General features: G+C 25.3%; 1 protein-coding gene across 2 annotated transcripts in view; it reads right to left on the bottom strand.

Moving 5' to 3' along the window:
• LOC129956459 (inositol polyphosphate-5-phosphatase A-like) overlaps nt 1-16,600 on the bottom strand; it is a 40,153-nt gene that overhangs the window by 21,297 nt on the left and 2,256 nt on the right. For both annotated transcript variants that reach the window (XR_008782695.1, XM_056068344.1), the window contains exons 2-8: nt 15,151-15,192; nt 11,283-11,383; nt 8,119-8,206; nt 7,707-7,770; nt 6,581-6,684; nt 4,629-4,745; nt 419-474 (exon numbers count right to left, since the gene is read on the bottom strand). Coding sequence is in view for 1 of the 2 variants with exons in the window: in XM_056068344.1 (XP_055924319.1) it covers nt 419-474; nt 4,629-4,745; nt 6,581-6,684; nt 7,707-7,770; nt 8,119-8,206; nt 11,283-11,383; nt 15,151-15,192 (572 nt within the window). In the remaining variant the exon portion in view is untranslated. The remainder of the gene's footprint in view (nt 1-418; nt 475-4,628; nt 4,746-6,580; nt 6,685-7,706; nt 7,771-8,118; nt 8,207-11,282; nt 11,384-15,150; nt 15,193-16,600) is intronic.

Consider the following 16,600-nt stretch of genomic DNA (forward strand, 5'->3'; position numbering starts at 1 on the left):
TTATTTTTGAGCAATAATATTTACAAAAAAAAAAAGAAGAAAGAAATTGCAAAAGCAAATTTTGACTTGATTTTTAATTAACTAAAACTCAAAAAAGTCATTCTGAGATGCACAGTTACATTCCAAATTATATTTGTGTCAAATTTGTACCTGCCGGTCAAACAATCTGTCCTGTAGAATGCCAACATAGACACAGAATAATAATACAAATACTTTAAATTTTATAAGAAGATGCTGAAGAATAAGGAATGTATCTTGAGAATTAAACAGGTAATTATTTTTATTAATTAATGACATACAAGTATTTTAATCTTCAGCAATGCCATGTATATCAGTTAGTTATACACAAAATATAAAATTATGAAAAATTTAAATTTATAGAAAATGCATTTTTGTATGCAGCAAATTATATAATTACCTTTGCAAGGTATAAACCAAAGCAGTTTGTCTGATTTCACTATACCTTGAAGGATACTAAAGGAAATAAAAGAAAACTTCTTAGAAAGTTCCTTATCAACTGCTAATATGAAAGTTAATATTTCAAATTAACAAATCATAAAATAAATGGTGTGTCAGATGGTTTTGGGATTAGATGAACTGGCATTTAAAAAGAATCCCCCTTTTTTACATTTCTTTTAATAATTGTTACAAGATATTTTTTTTTATCACAGCCTATTCAAATAATGCTGTATTAAAATACTTATTATTGCTACATTTTATCTGGAACTTATAATTGTTTTCATGCCCTCTTATTTAAAAAATGATTAAGAGGATGAACTATTTCATACCACTGAAATATCCACAATTATATAATTTCAATAATTTAGAGGCTAGAGATTTAGCAGTGTATTTTCAGATTTGATGGCTCATAACATTATCTTTTATTCAAATAATGCTATTAAAATTTTAAAAAGCTAGAAGTAATGGCACAAAATATTTTCGGAATTCAGACTCATTTAAGAAAAATTCATTTAACCTACTCACAATTTGATTTGTCAATTTAATTAATTTATAATTACGCAAGAAATCAAAGTACTTAATTTAGGTTTTAGATAAGAAAATGAACATTTACGTTTTTGCTTAATCAAAAGATTTGGCAAAAATTTAAACCAGTTTACTTTTTAGAGCAAAATGTTAGGTGATAAATAATATGTATTTGTTAAAATCATATTATAGGGTCATTGAAACTATAAAGAGAGTTCAAGTTAGAGATAGTACTATAATGTAAAGGACATTTAAATTGATAACACAAAATAGCTCATTCAGTATCTGTATTGTTACAAAAATTATAGCTAAATACAGAGAAATAAGAAAGCATCACTTGCAAAAGGTGATTTTTTTTAAAAAGATGCAAATAAGCATGAATATGAATACAGTACACTCCCGATTATCCGCGGAATTGGGTGGCGCGGCCGCCGCGGATAACAAAAATCGCGGATAATCCGAAAAAAGCTAAAAACAGGTATAGCAAAAGAGAAAACAGTCATTCCAACTTTGAAAAATCGCTTTATGTACAATAAAACGTAAAATAAACAACAGGAAATCTTTAACCAACGCTTAATATTTTAGTATATCACTCAAAACTAACCTAAAATGCATTTTGTTAATGAAAACAGAAAAGTGCTTTGTACTTATGAGAGGCGACAAGGATACACAGAAAAATTAATACATATGTACTGTTTTAATACAGTAATGTATTATGTAATTACAAAAGCATAATTGTAAAATTACACCTTTTTGAAGAAATCAGTCATTTGTGTTTGCTTCTTGCTTTGGAAGCATTTTCTCTTTGCTTGGAAGCAAAAAAAAAAAACTTAGTGCGGCAGACGCAGATAATCGGGAGTCTACTGTAGCATGAATAAGCTTGTGCTGATTTCTTCGGCAAAATTCACACAATGATGTCAATACTGGAACTTAAAGCAGCATATTACTTGGTATCTTAAGCAACTGCTATTATTTGTTGTTTTTATTCTTTTATTCAGTGGATTTGAGCTGGAAAGATTATTAAGAAACAACAGAAATTGTAGGAAATTAGCCAGAAAGTGCCATACAAACATATTATTAATACATTAATGAAGATATTAGAAAAAAGTACAATAAAAAATTAAAGGAGATATTTCAAATTAAAAAAATATATTAGGTGGCTTGATTATCACAAATATTGTCTGAAATTTAACTGCAATCAGATAGAAAATGATATGTAGCTGTAAGCTATCATAAAAGGTTTGAGAGACTAAGCCTTGCTTGACTGACGAAAAATAATCAGCATAGATATGCAGCATGAAATAAAAGAATGCAATGTGAAGTTGAACAGCAGAACAAAATGACAAAGGCTGCAAGAATTTGGTATGGATGTTAAAATTCCATAAAGGAAACCATTCTCTTTCTCTGACTCACTTTCAGGATTAAAAATTCCACTGAGGTAAAATTCTGTTTTACTTTTAGCAGTAGAACAGCATTATTTGGAATGATAAAATCACAATCTTCCCATCTAACTGCAATGCCATAAAATATGCTAAGAAATAAATCTGAGAATAATTCCATTACGACTACAACATATTTAGGATGGAATAACATGTTATTATCAAGATATCTGAATATGTGAAATCAGAAGATATATGCCAAATTAGTAGGATTGACAAGAATACATATGTACAAAAAAATACTTGAAAACAATGAAAAATCTACGGAAATTGATCCCCCCCCCAAATAATAAAGCATGCATACTTCAACAAGTTTTGATTCTAAATCATATTGTGAATGTGTGCAGCAATAAGATAATTATATTCTACAATATAAAAAAATTTGATCCCAGTGGAAAGTTAATGCAGCGAAAAAAGTATTTTAAGTAGAAACAATCCAGGGACAAAATCTTCTACTGATCAACAAGAATTCTTGTCGATCAGTAAATTGATTATATTGCTAATTTAATTTTTATAATCATTCCATTTCTCTTCTTGTTATGCTATTGTTTAATAAAATATCACATTCACCATCTATATTTCCATTAATGTTTTATCTTCTGATTAATTTTTTGAGTGGAGTCATGAGCCATCGTATTTCAAAGATACATTTTTCTGAAGGATTCCCATTCAATTTTAACAACTAGCATATGAGCAGAATTATGCTGTATATTTGAAATATTCTGACCATAGATATAATAAATATTATGACTCTTTATTTAATTTAGAATGAACATTTTTAATTTGTATCCCTAATGTTAGAAATGCATTTCAGCATAACCAAAAAAATTATATATATTTTCAGTAAGAATTTATTAAACACAAAAAATAATAGAGAAAATTAATTCAATATGTAAAATTAAAAATATTATTCTGACAGTCTACCTTTAAGCTTTTAAATGTATAAGTACAGAATATTTTAAAGAAAAGATAAAACAAATGAAATTAAATATATATATATATAAATAATAATGCATTATTTAAGAATATGAAAAGCATAGCAATTTAAAGAGATATAATCAAAATTTTAATAATCAACTTTGATTACTAGAAATTTAATATTACTAATGTAAATTTATTATAAAGCAATGAACGTTTTTAAAAAAGTACATTACCACAAGTACTGAAAAAAATAATTAAATTTTAAACAATTAATAAATTTTATCAATGGAAAAGCCATCCATCTAAACATTAGATAATTTGATCATTAACTTATTAAGAGGAAATTTGATAATAACGTATTTTTCAAAGATTTACATTACTATGATATTCCAGGTAGTTAATTAGCACATCTAAAAAATATGTATGGTAAGAAAAAAATAAATTTCTACAAGATGTCTATAAATATGTGTGTAAAATAATATCACAAAGAATAGTTCCCTTTCCAACTGAATGCTTCTCCTAATAAATTTTTAGGGAAAAACATTATTTCTGTTTTCAATCAACTTTGAATATACATCTGAAAGTGAGAATGCCATCATGTTTTTAGCAAACTCCATATCCAGTCTGTTTTAATATGGCAAAATCGATTTCAATTTCTAAGTAACTGGCATAATTTGAAGTCAATTTTTTTCAGCCAATTTTTTCCCCTCACCAATGACCTGCACTTTAAAACTGACATACTAAGAAAATCACACTTTTACAGTACTATTTGCAAATTATACTTCAATGGGCAAGAATATACTTCAAATAGAAAACCCCCGATCTTAAAACAGTATAACTTTTATAACAGAAATATAGTTACATATTTCAAGACTTGTAAATTCCTGTTACAAAATTATTTTTTTAAAGATAAAATCTTCATTATCATCACCATCATTAGTCACCTTAGGTAGACAATTAAAAAAACAGAAAAATGGAATATCAATATTTCTGATGTAATTAATCTTTGATATTATGTGGCTAAACTAATTAATTTGAAATGCTTTTTAAGTTACCACAGAATTTTTAATCACATTAACTAAATACAGGGAAACAAATATTTTAAAAATATATTTACAGATTACATTTATCAAGACAAAATACATACTTATTAAAAATTATTTATCTTTTTAATAATTTATAGTAAATCAAATACATAAAAACAAGAACAATATTCATGGTTAAAGTAAGATCCAGTATCAGATAAAGCTAATATGCATATATTTTAATGATTATTTATCTCACCTTCTCCATGGCTGTGAAATTGCATGCATCATGAAAAAGATGAATGTTGACTAGATCAAATGCAGCACAACCGATTCTCCATCGAGTTCTCATGAAACCTTTTCTAGAAAACTTACTCTGAAGAATAAATCAACAAAAAAAGTATTACATATATTTTTATAAGATATTGTCATATTTAAAAATCCATTAATATATAAATGGTACCAAAATTTTAAAAACCACATTGAAATTACTCAATTTTACATAGTTTGAAATTTTATTTAATAAAATATCAGTAACATGAAAAGAGTAAAGGAATTGCAGATGCAGATTTCATTTTTTAGGCACAAGTAAATAATATATTTCAGTGACTTAAAACATTAATTCATAAATATTATTTGACACATATATAAAACAAGAAATTATTATTTATCCTCATCCCCGAAAACATCGTAATTACCAGTTCACAGAATTCAGTGGAAAAATTAAGTTTCAGAGAAATGAAACTATTTTCATTTTATCTTCAATTTAGCAATTTTCTTTCAATTTAAAAATTTTTACACATTAGGAAACTATTATATTATAAAATTTTCTGACCTAGTGTAATAAATGCATACAAAGATTTAAATTTAAATAATCAGAAGAAAAAACTGTGGTGGCAAACTATCCTTGAATTATGAGATCAGAATTATTTAATAGGCCATATTATTCAACAGTTTAGAGGGAGTCAAAATTCCTGTAGTAATGCTCATATATTAATAAAGGATTTTATTGCTTACTGTATTTATGATTGACATTATTTTCGAATATATTCAATTAAAATATAATTTTCTTCAAAAAATATATTCTTATTCTTCTTGAATCTATTACTTTCATACTTAAAAAATATCAATATTCATAATATTCTTAATTTTAGTATGATAATAATAATAAAAAAAAAACCCTTTATGTAGACTAAATGAATGAAATAATATTTTAACTTAAGAATGTTCCTAAAAACAGGATCAAAAGAACTTTGTCAGGGGAAACTTATTTAAGTAAAAATATGGCATTAATTTACCAAACACAAAGAAATTCAGAGCTTCAATTAAAAGAGAAAATTAATAATGAAAACAAGTTCTTCTCATATTTGTTTAATTCAAGGCAATAAAAATCAAGATTTGACAATTGCAGAAAATTATCAGTTACAGCAGAATTCTTAATATTCCACCAACAAAACTTCAACAGAGCATATTTAAACATTTGACTTTGCAATATGATGAAATAAATTACAATAAGGATAATATAATTATCTATTCATCCACTGTATAATTGAAATGCAGCTCAACTACAGTATCATATTTTATTAACACTTAAATACAAATAAAATAATATAAAATAAAATGATTTATACAATTCAGGCTACAAAACATCAATAAATTACATATAATTATAAACAAAACAAATCTAGACATTTACAATAAATAAAGCATGATAAACACTATGCAAAAGAAAGGTGTTTAAAATTATTACACTTAAAAATTCACAAACTTAAAAAAAAAAAAAAAAAAACTACACACATATATGAAACATTCTTTGAACTACAACTTAACAAACCTCAAATTAGATTTAACATATTGAATATGACATAAGTTTTCTCTACTAAATTAGCTATAGGCATATTAATTTTTTTAAGTTACTACTATGATCTCAGCATTATAAATTTTATAATAATATTTGATACCACAATTTCTAATTTAACAATCTATTTTAAATATTTTTCCAAACAATTCAAAATTTAATGAACTAGCAATTTTATGGAAATGTTTTTTTAAACTGGCCAATTGAATCGAATTTAGTATCAGAAGGTTTTAATAAACTTGACTGGGTTCAAATATTTGAATGAAATAAGGTTGACAAAACAGATATTTAAAACAAACTTTGGATGAAAATAATAATAATAATATTATATATATATATATATTAAAATTTACCTCTGGAAATAATATCAAAGGAAATTTTACTTTCTCCTTTGTTCCTACATTTTCAATATTCCCATTATGAACCTCTTTGCCAGCTGCTGACTTGAATTTATTTTCTGAAAAGAAATGATTCAGTTAAATCCTCTAAATAACTGATATCTAATAAAATATTTAAATTTTTGAGATTTTTACTGCACAGCAATTTAAGTAGTTTAAACTATTATGTGAATAAATATTTTCTTGAGACTTTAAACTTATCCACATTGATTACCATTGCCAAAAATTTTATTCTCATGGAAGCTAAAAATTAAAGGAAATAAAGAACTAATTCCATTTTTTAAAGTAATAATAATTATTATTATTAGTAGTAGTAGTAGTTTTTTTACAAAAAAAAACAATGTAAATAAAGGATTAATAAACGAAATTTTATATTGATCTTATGGTTACTTAAGAAAAAAATAAAGAGGAATATGAATTTTAGAGATTTTTCTCTGAAGTGTTAACATGTAGCAAACTTGAAAGATTTGCAAAGTTTAAACTGTAATATTTAAATATCAGTTTAAATTGAAAAGATAACTTAAACTACAGTAGTTTTCTAAATATTCTGCCATAATCGTTTACTTTAAAAAAACAAAAACAAAAACAATAATATATAAAAATAAAAATGGCAAAACACTTTTTTGCAAACTGATTTTTTTTTTCTTCCTTCTTTTTTACTTAAAAACTTGTTTCAATTTTTTTTTTTTTTTTAAAGAAAAAACAAATTTTCATCTTTAAAAGCTTAAGAATTTATTTTTTAAATCTACACACGTTATCCAGATATAAAATAACCAATATGCTATAATATATCACAGTAAAAAAAATTTATTCAATACAGAATTAACAAAAACAAACCTGATTTTTTGTCAATTCTCTGAATAGATAATTATTAAAAAATGTTCAGTAATCTATTTATTAAAAGAAAAAATAAATCAATGGAAATAAAAATTAATTAAATTTTTAAAAAGAAACAAAGCATTAATAATAAATCATTCTATGGCAATATAATACTATAAGTCTCAATACTTAAAATAAAATTTAAAACCATTTAAAGGCAAAGCATCAATATACTATCATAATTATAAGATATTTTACTTACCATTAAAATCCCATATCTGTACATCTTTAAGACTATTATGTACAAAATATAGATTTCCAAGAGCCTATTTATAAAATAAAATAAATTACAAATGGAAATTTTAAAAAATATATATCCCATTTTTTTTAAAACCTAAAGCTTATATAATTAAAAAAATGTTAAATTTAAATTACTGCATCCTACCAATCTTCAGTTTATTCATGTGAATAATTTTCACACCATATTCATTTTCTACTTAATAAAATAATCTAGGCTGTATAATTATTTACTTTAAAAATGCTCATTATATTATCTAACTGATAACAATATATTTGTAAATGTAATTAAAATAGAATATTGAAATTTTTAAGGAACATACACAAATTTTAATACTATAAAAATCCATAATTCATAAACAGTAGGAATATACTACCGTGTACTTTGCAGGATTTGTGTAATCTTCATCAAGAAATAAACGTATTTGACCAAAATGATGTAGTTCTTCACTTGTCATAAGAGCTCTAGAAATTAAAGATCATTGGATATAAAACCACAACAGCCATAAGCAGATTTAAAATACTTTCAGTAATGTACATCAAATCATGAAATTAAAATGTTAATATTTAAATAGCAGAAACAGATTTATTATTAGCATATAAATAATAATCTTTAATCAGAGAATAAAACGAATGATTAAATTAATTGCATTCATGATTTTAAGTTGCTATTTTTAGAAATAATTAAGAAGATCCAAAATCCTCAATATAATATAGAATAGAGCAGTTTCATTTATAGTTATAAATTTTAAGATGGAGTAATTATATGAAGAAACTATGATTGTTGTTTTTGTAAAAACTCTTTTTTTTTTTAATCTTTTAATTTTTATCACAACAATTCTAGAAGGGAAAACACATTTATATTCAGAATTGGAGACAGAAATTTGTCTTGAGACAAATGAAAAACACATATATTAAGGTACTCAAGATATAATCATGAATATTACTCTTTCTTTTTAAAAAAAATCCTTTATATATTTATTATAATTTAGAACCGTTTAAAAAAATTAATGAAATAAAATTTTTAGAACTAAATTTTATTAATAACCATCAAATCTGAAATTATAGTGAAAACAAAGATTGCAAATCTTAAAAGGATTAATTACTTACTATATTTTCCAAGATAACTTTTCAAAAGTTAACTTCTTAAATATTGTTATAAAAATACAATATTTAAAATTAAATTAATATAAACCAGATTAATTTAAAATGCTCGATTAAAAAATCAAATAAAGATATATTAAACTGTAATTAAATTATATAACTGAAATACTAAGAAATTATGTTCAACTCCTTTCATAATACAAACATACAGGTAAATATTTAAAAATTAAAGGCATCAGATGCTGAAAAATATCTTTTAAATAAGAGTTGTGACTGCCACTGTTAAAACAGTATACATATAGGAATCAAACTAATTTCTGACACATTTTTCAGATGTCCCAATGGAAATGAGACAGCGTGGGAATAAACCCTAAGTATGCTAATATCATGTTTTAAAGATAAACTGGGTTGAACGGGGGGCATGCATCAGACGACATTTACACTTGCTAAGCCACTGATGAAAACTGGGAAAGTGAAAATTATTCTCTGACATCCCTTATTCTTGCAATGCCACTTATACATGTAACTATTTTTCCAATATTATAAAAAAGTATGAAAATAATATTTAGCAAATATTTGCTCCAGATTATAAAATTTATAATCATGGAAAAAATATCATTCATTGGCCTCTTAAGGGAACTTTTTGAACACTTAAATTTCTTTCTTTATTAAAAATTAATTCCTTCCTATTGCATCATATAAATAATAAAAAGAGAAATATATTCAATTTTCTTTCTCTTATACTACAGTTTTTCTATTTCATTTTCAAATATTTTTTTACCAATACCAATCACAATTACAAAAAAAAGATGAATTAGGAACAATAGAAAATTAAGAAGATTACAACTGCTCATCAGTAATGTGACGAATTTACATTAACATTCCATTAATCGCACTTAATCTGACAAATACATGATTACTTCTGTTTTCAGTATCTGAGAGATGAGAAAATACAGCCCAAGGGTTTTTTTTTTTTTTTTTAATCTTTCAGACTTGTTTTGGAAAGAATATTAGTGCAATACCTGCACTTCAAGTGCGATGTTCAAAAAGTCAATTGTTTAAGGTTATCTACAATAACTTTAATAAATATTTTTTACTTTTACATTTTTTCTTGTATTTTCTATTTTCTACATCAATGACAATATTTTTTAACTTCATTTTAAAACTTTTACACTCAGTTTTTCTGTGTTGTAATGTATCTTGTAGATACAGCATGACCACTTTTTCCCATTTGCATGCAAATTATTTGTATAAACTTACATTTTATGCTGTAAGTAACAAGAATAGAGATGTCATAATTTGGATGGTTACCCAAATATGTCATTCTGGCCAGAACGTTACAGTAGACAATTGGTTTAGTGATTATCTTTTTGAAATCATTATCTCAAGAGTACCGTTAGTCATTTGTTGGAACTTTAAGTGGCAAACACCTCATGAATTAAAAAAGATAAAGAATCAAGGGATTTCATCCATCCTTTTAAGTTTTCAGAAAGAGGGTATATTTGCTTCTATGTCCCCCAAAATAAAAGCATTAAAAATGCTTTATTAATAACATTGATGCATTCCAATGAGAAAATTCATAGAAATGCAGGAAATAAAAACTGGAGATAAAAACCTATTACAACCGCAACTAAGGTTGGAGATATAGTGGACAAGATGTACTTATCATATTCAATTGCCAGGAACATCAAAAGGCAGCCTATGGTACCCTTGCCCCCCATCACTTAATACTTCAGGACTCGAATCTATTTTTCGATAATGGAAATGATGCAGAGTATTTCTCAAATAACTTAAAAATTGTGTAAAAGAAAAGAAAAAAATATCAGGAAGTTAATAACAATAATGGCAATGATAATTCTCCTTGTAAAAGGTGCAAACTTTATTAAAAGCAAAAGAAAACATGCTTAACTAGATGCTCATGCAAAAAATTGGGTTCAAGTTTGTGTTTGCAACATTGTGCATTTATTTGCTCTTAAGAATGTGGAGGTAATCAAATGGTGAAAATAAAGATTAAGTAAGAAGAAATTTTTAAAAAAAATCATTTATATTCTTTCTATTCATTTATATAATCTATATTTGCCAATAAAACTAATTGTAATCCATCAAGAAACTTTGAATATTGATTTTTGCATACATAATTCTCATGTGTATTTTAATACCTTAATTCTATTGTATACCATAAAATATATAAATGATATCAAAGAATTCAATTTAAAGTTATCTGTTTCTACTTTAAATTATGTTTTTAATCTATGTAACTAATTAATGTTAACAATATATAGTAGTGTATCTAGCATGAAAAAAACATGCCATTAACAAAGTGTTAAGCGATAATAACTTATGCCACAAATTTTATAAGGAATTTTAAAGTTAACTTGCTAAAATGCTAATAAAAGAAAAGAAATTTAGTTAATATTCAACTTCAAAAAATACCTACCTTACAAACTCTTCAACCAGTTTCATAGCATCTTTCGAGTTCTTTCCTCCCACTTCTTGGCAATGCAAAGCTAGAAACTTGGGATCAGATCGTTTCACCACCTATTTTAAATTGACAGAACTATGAATAAAAATTACTAAAAAGTTTAAATATTTTGTTATCTATTTAAATATGAATTAAACTGAGATGAAATTATGTAAATCACTGATTTTTTAAAAATGCTAAATATAATAATAAATTATATTAAATGCTACTTTTTGAAAAATATAAAAAAAGAAGTAGATAATTTTTCTTAGACAGAATTGGTATGAATTTAGCATTGTTGTTAAATGAAAACTAAAACTATTAAGAGACTATTTAAGTGAGAAAATGAAAGAAAAAGATTTAATTTCAATAAGTAAATTTAAGGTAATAGAATATATTAGACACAGGAAATCCTATAAAATATTTGCAATTCTTAGTGTTTCCAGTTGCATGATCTATAAAATATTTTATCATGCAAAATGATGTCAATACATATATGCAGTTGTTGATTTTGTTGTGCAAATAGCAGTTAAACAATGAAGTCAATAGCATTGTTGTCAACTAAACACATTTGGAAAGAATTCAGTAACAGCAATGATATATTACGAGATGCATTTCAAATTCCAAAAGAATTAAGAATGGGACATATATAAAAAAATCTATATGTCCATCTACATATGGCTATAAATGTGCTCAGAAAATCTGATGAAAAATAAAAATCAACATACTCAAAAGTTTAACATTTCATATTATATATATATATGACCAGTTTATATAGAACAAAAAATGATGAATTTGTTAATTGCTATTTGGCAACATCTCGGAAGTTTGCGTTACTCACATTTTTGAACAGACAGAAAGTCAGAAACAAACTTTTTTATTCCCAAGTTAAATAGTTTGAACAAAATAAATTAAGGTCATGTCATGTAATTTGGATTGTAAATCAAAAATAAATTAGGATAAATATAATAACTGAAGAGTCATTCATAGAAAAAACCAGACGGAATAAAAGAGATAAAGTTGTTAAGAATTTTGCATACAGAAGAATGCCTCTGAATTAGAGCTGGAAAGTTCCGGAACTATGACAGGAATATATTCTTTTGGTCAATTTGTATTAATAATAATAAATCTTTTAGAAAAATCTGTTTAGTACATTGGGAAATATTCAAGAAATTGCTAATCAGTGTTTCACTTGAATAATAATTATTATGATGATGATTATAAGAAACATATAAGGGAATATAATTCTTCTGTAACTTTTGCACCCATGGGAGCACAAATTAGAATTCTCCCTAAACAAGGTCTTACTATTATTGGATTAATGATCAGACAGGCCATATATTTTCCGCCTTCATACAGTGATCATAACAAAGCAGGATATCATCAACTGTATGTGTTTGAAATAATAAAGAAATAGAAAAGTACAGGGAAAGAAATTAATGTTTACTCTGTATTATGAAAAGAATTATTTTTTTGTTGAAAGTAATTAATCCCTTCATAAAATGTTACTAGAATATAAATCTTTGATGCAAATGTAAAATGAATACAATCCAGTTATAAAAATCAGAATGGCTTTCATGGAGACACAATGAACCTATTTTGAAGACAAAAAATATCACAATACTTATTGAAGATAATATAAAAAACCACTGGCCATGAAAACTACATTTTTCGAGTTGGCAGTAATTGTGATATTATTTCTCTTTTAAATCAGTGCTGTGATCTCATGATCTATCCCTCACTATTTCCAAAAGAAGAATTAGGTTAAAATATATATTCGTAAAAAAAATTTTCAAAAATCTAAAAAATTGCAAAAATTACAAATTTTGTGTAATAAGCAAATAGTAAAAATAGCCCAACAATCTAAACAAGATGTTGAATAATGATGTTGATTCAACACAAACACATAGATGACACATAAATAAGAACAGCACAATAAACAGCAGCATACAAGTAGCAAATCAGTAGTAAGTAACTATACAAATAAAAGTAACCAGAAAGATCCCCACAAGAAGAGAAACTTCATACAATTATTCACATCTCTTAAATTTCTGATAATCTCCACTGCCTACTCGCTTAACTGAACTTCACTGCTGACTCAATTATACAACTGGCTATTATGCACACAACCTAATGTTACCACAATACTTGACTATACGACTCAACACATGATATAATACTAAATTCACAACTGACTATTAGCTTGAGCTCAGCTTCAATGACTCAACTCCAACTCAGTCTTCTGATACTTTATAACTTCTAGAAGAATTGTCATAATTCATTCCCATCACCAAAATTCTTGTTGATTCTAGAATCTTTCATTTTGTTGCAAAGTTTGTCATGGAGGCAAGGGAGTTAATGATCCGACATCAATTCAATATCACCTAGAGTTGTATGTAAAACTGTCTTTCTTACAATGGAACTATATGTGCTGTGAAATAACATTACAAATTCACAACAATATATAAGAAACATTTTACAAAAGGAAGATCCAAATTACAATTAAGTTGATACTGCTTTCTCAAATACTTACACTTGAATTTTATGCTTACTGACTTGCCTTTTAGCATTCTCTATTACAGAGAAAAACTGTTCCAACAGATCTGTAAAAACTAAAGGATCATATCTCACTTATTTACAAAATAATTATCTATGACAGAACTTTATTCTTCATACCTGGCACATTTTAGGGAAACATATGTAAATTCAAGTATAGCAAATAAAATTCCAGGAAATAATTCAAATAGAAAATACATGGAATACATCTTGTTCCATATGCATCAGAATTACTATGATACATATGGTCAATTGGTATGGAAATGGTGTGGAAATTAGGATGACTTTTTATATTTATGACAGTTCCTTGCATCCTATTAACAAGAATAGATATTTTAAAAGATCTGGAAAAGCACAATGCCTTGAAGAGAGTAAATGTTTTTAAAATGAAATTTATTGAATTTATAGAAATTGCAATAAGAATTCTGTTTTGGATTTATATTTTAGTTTTTGAATTTCTTACTCACACACACTCACTCTCTTTCTTTCTGTCTCTCTCTCTCTCTCACACACACAGACATATACACAATACATATATATAATTACGTTTCTAGAAAATTTTAAATTTAGAAGTTTATGATTTAGTTTTTTGATACTGATGAAAAATTTATATTAGCAATACATGCAACTTCCAGTAATTTAATCTTTATTTCCATAACTAATGTACTTACTGTAGTTACTGTAATGTTACTATTGCTAATGTTACTGTAAATTTTTTATTTTTAATAAAAGCATATAGGAAACAAGTGAAACAAGGCAGAATCACATAGGGATCCCCCAAAGGACTGCAAAATGATACTTGAGGGTTGGCGAATGTAGCGAGTAGGGGATCTTAAACTGTTCTCAAATACTTTAAAAACTCATCAAACAGTAAAAATCAATCAAATCCTAAATATTGAATATGTATAAAAAAAAACTTTGAAGTAGTTTTAAAATAAAAAGTAATAAAAAAGTACAATATTGTTTTTATTCATTTTGATATTTATATAAATTGTGATATTACTCTGACAATGACAATTACTGACAATTATTCTTCATAATAAGCAGTTTTGGATGCAAAGTATATTCATTTTTAATTAAATTATATAAATGACATACATTTAGCAGCTTGCATATTATAAATTCAACATCAAGAAGTAGCAGAAAAAAAATTAAATACTAAAATCTACCTAAATAAAGTTAACATGCAATTTTGATAAAATATAAAATACCAAACAAGAATTTTAATCTACTTGAAATAAACTGAACTTGAAATAATAAGTACAAATAAAATTTATTTTCATATTACCAACAGGAACTCTTTAAGCCATGTTTTCAAAAGATTTTCTGGCTAAAATAGAATAGTAATTTCGGGTTAGTACACAAAATTTTTAATTAAAAAAAGAATTTGCAATAAAATTCAGTTCATGACATAATAATTCTTATAAAGAGCAATATCTCATTTTAACTCAAACTAATACAAACAATACATCAATATCTCAAAATAGATTACATTTCAGTGTCAATAATTTATAAAAGAAGAATTCAATAAATAACAAAAACAATCCACAAGGAGAATATTGTTGTAATTGAACTTTCATATGAATGAGAAATTTTATTTCTGATTCATAAGGGATACTTCATATTCATAAAATTCAATTAATTTTTCTTTTACTGAATGAATAAGATGTAAATAAACTTAGCAATTTTAAACTTGTATGGTGGAAATGAATTCTCCAATAGATTTTAAAATAAAACATTAATATTTAAATATTTTCGTGCTTTTTGTGAAAACTGGCTCTACATAATGTAACAACATCAAGACAAACATATCCTACAACTGAAACAAAAATGCTATAATGAAAATAGTTATAAAAAAATGCAATATTATCCCATATCGTATTAAACAATTAAATTGAGAAAATTATTTATAGACTTCAGATCTCAGATAATCACTTTTTCCAATAATAAAGCAAAAAAAAAAAAAAAGAAAGAAAGAAACTGGCATATGATCTTTTTATTAAATTTGTAGATCTGTATCAGATGAAATTTGAGAAAGACTGTCTACCAAATGATTGAATTAAAACATAATAAGGCAAAACTGCAATGAATGAGATGGGTGAAATTTGGCATCTCCTTTATCAACAGAATTGTAGATCTTACAAAAATTATGTTTATTTTTACCTATGGAATGACTACCTGTCACTTTGTCTATTTAAAAGTATGTGAATATGATAAAAATGAAATAACCTATAGAGATAAATTTCAACAAATGATATTAAGATCAAAATCCATATTTGTGTCAAATTTTGGACCCAACTGATGAAATGAAAGCAGTCTAAAGTATATACACAACTAATTTTAATATGCAAAGATATTAAAGACAAAATGTATCATATTAAATAAGTGTACTATAAAAGTCATTAAAGAACACTTATTGACAGTTAAGACATAAACAATCTACAAATTAGTCAATATTGCATGTTCAACACATTTTTTTACAGAAAATTGTCAACAAGTTTTATAATTTTACTACTGGATTCTTAAATCAAAAATTCTATGTGTTTTCATATCACTTCAAATGAGTCACATTCTAAAATAAAAATCATGACTATATTAATTTACTACAGATCATGCATGTTTGAAAAAATGTAACTTCACAACTTAAAACTAAATTTCACATTTTTTTACCATTTTTGAATAAATCTCATTGTTTTTATCTAAATAATTATGACGATAAAAATCAGGTTGTTTCATCA

This window comes from Argiope bruennichi, chromosome 11 (genome assembly GCF_947563725.1).
Source record: "Argiope bruennichi chromosome 11, qqArgBrue1.1, whole genome shotgun sequence".
Taxonomy (NCBI): Eukaryota; Metazoa; Arthropoda; class Arachnida; order Araneae; family Araneidae; genus Argiope; species Argiope bruennichi.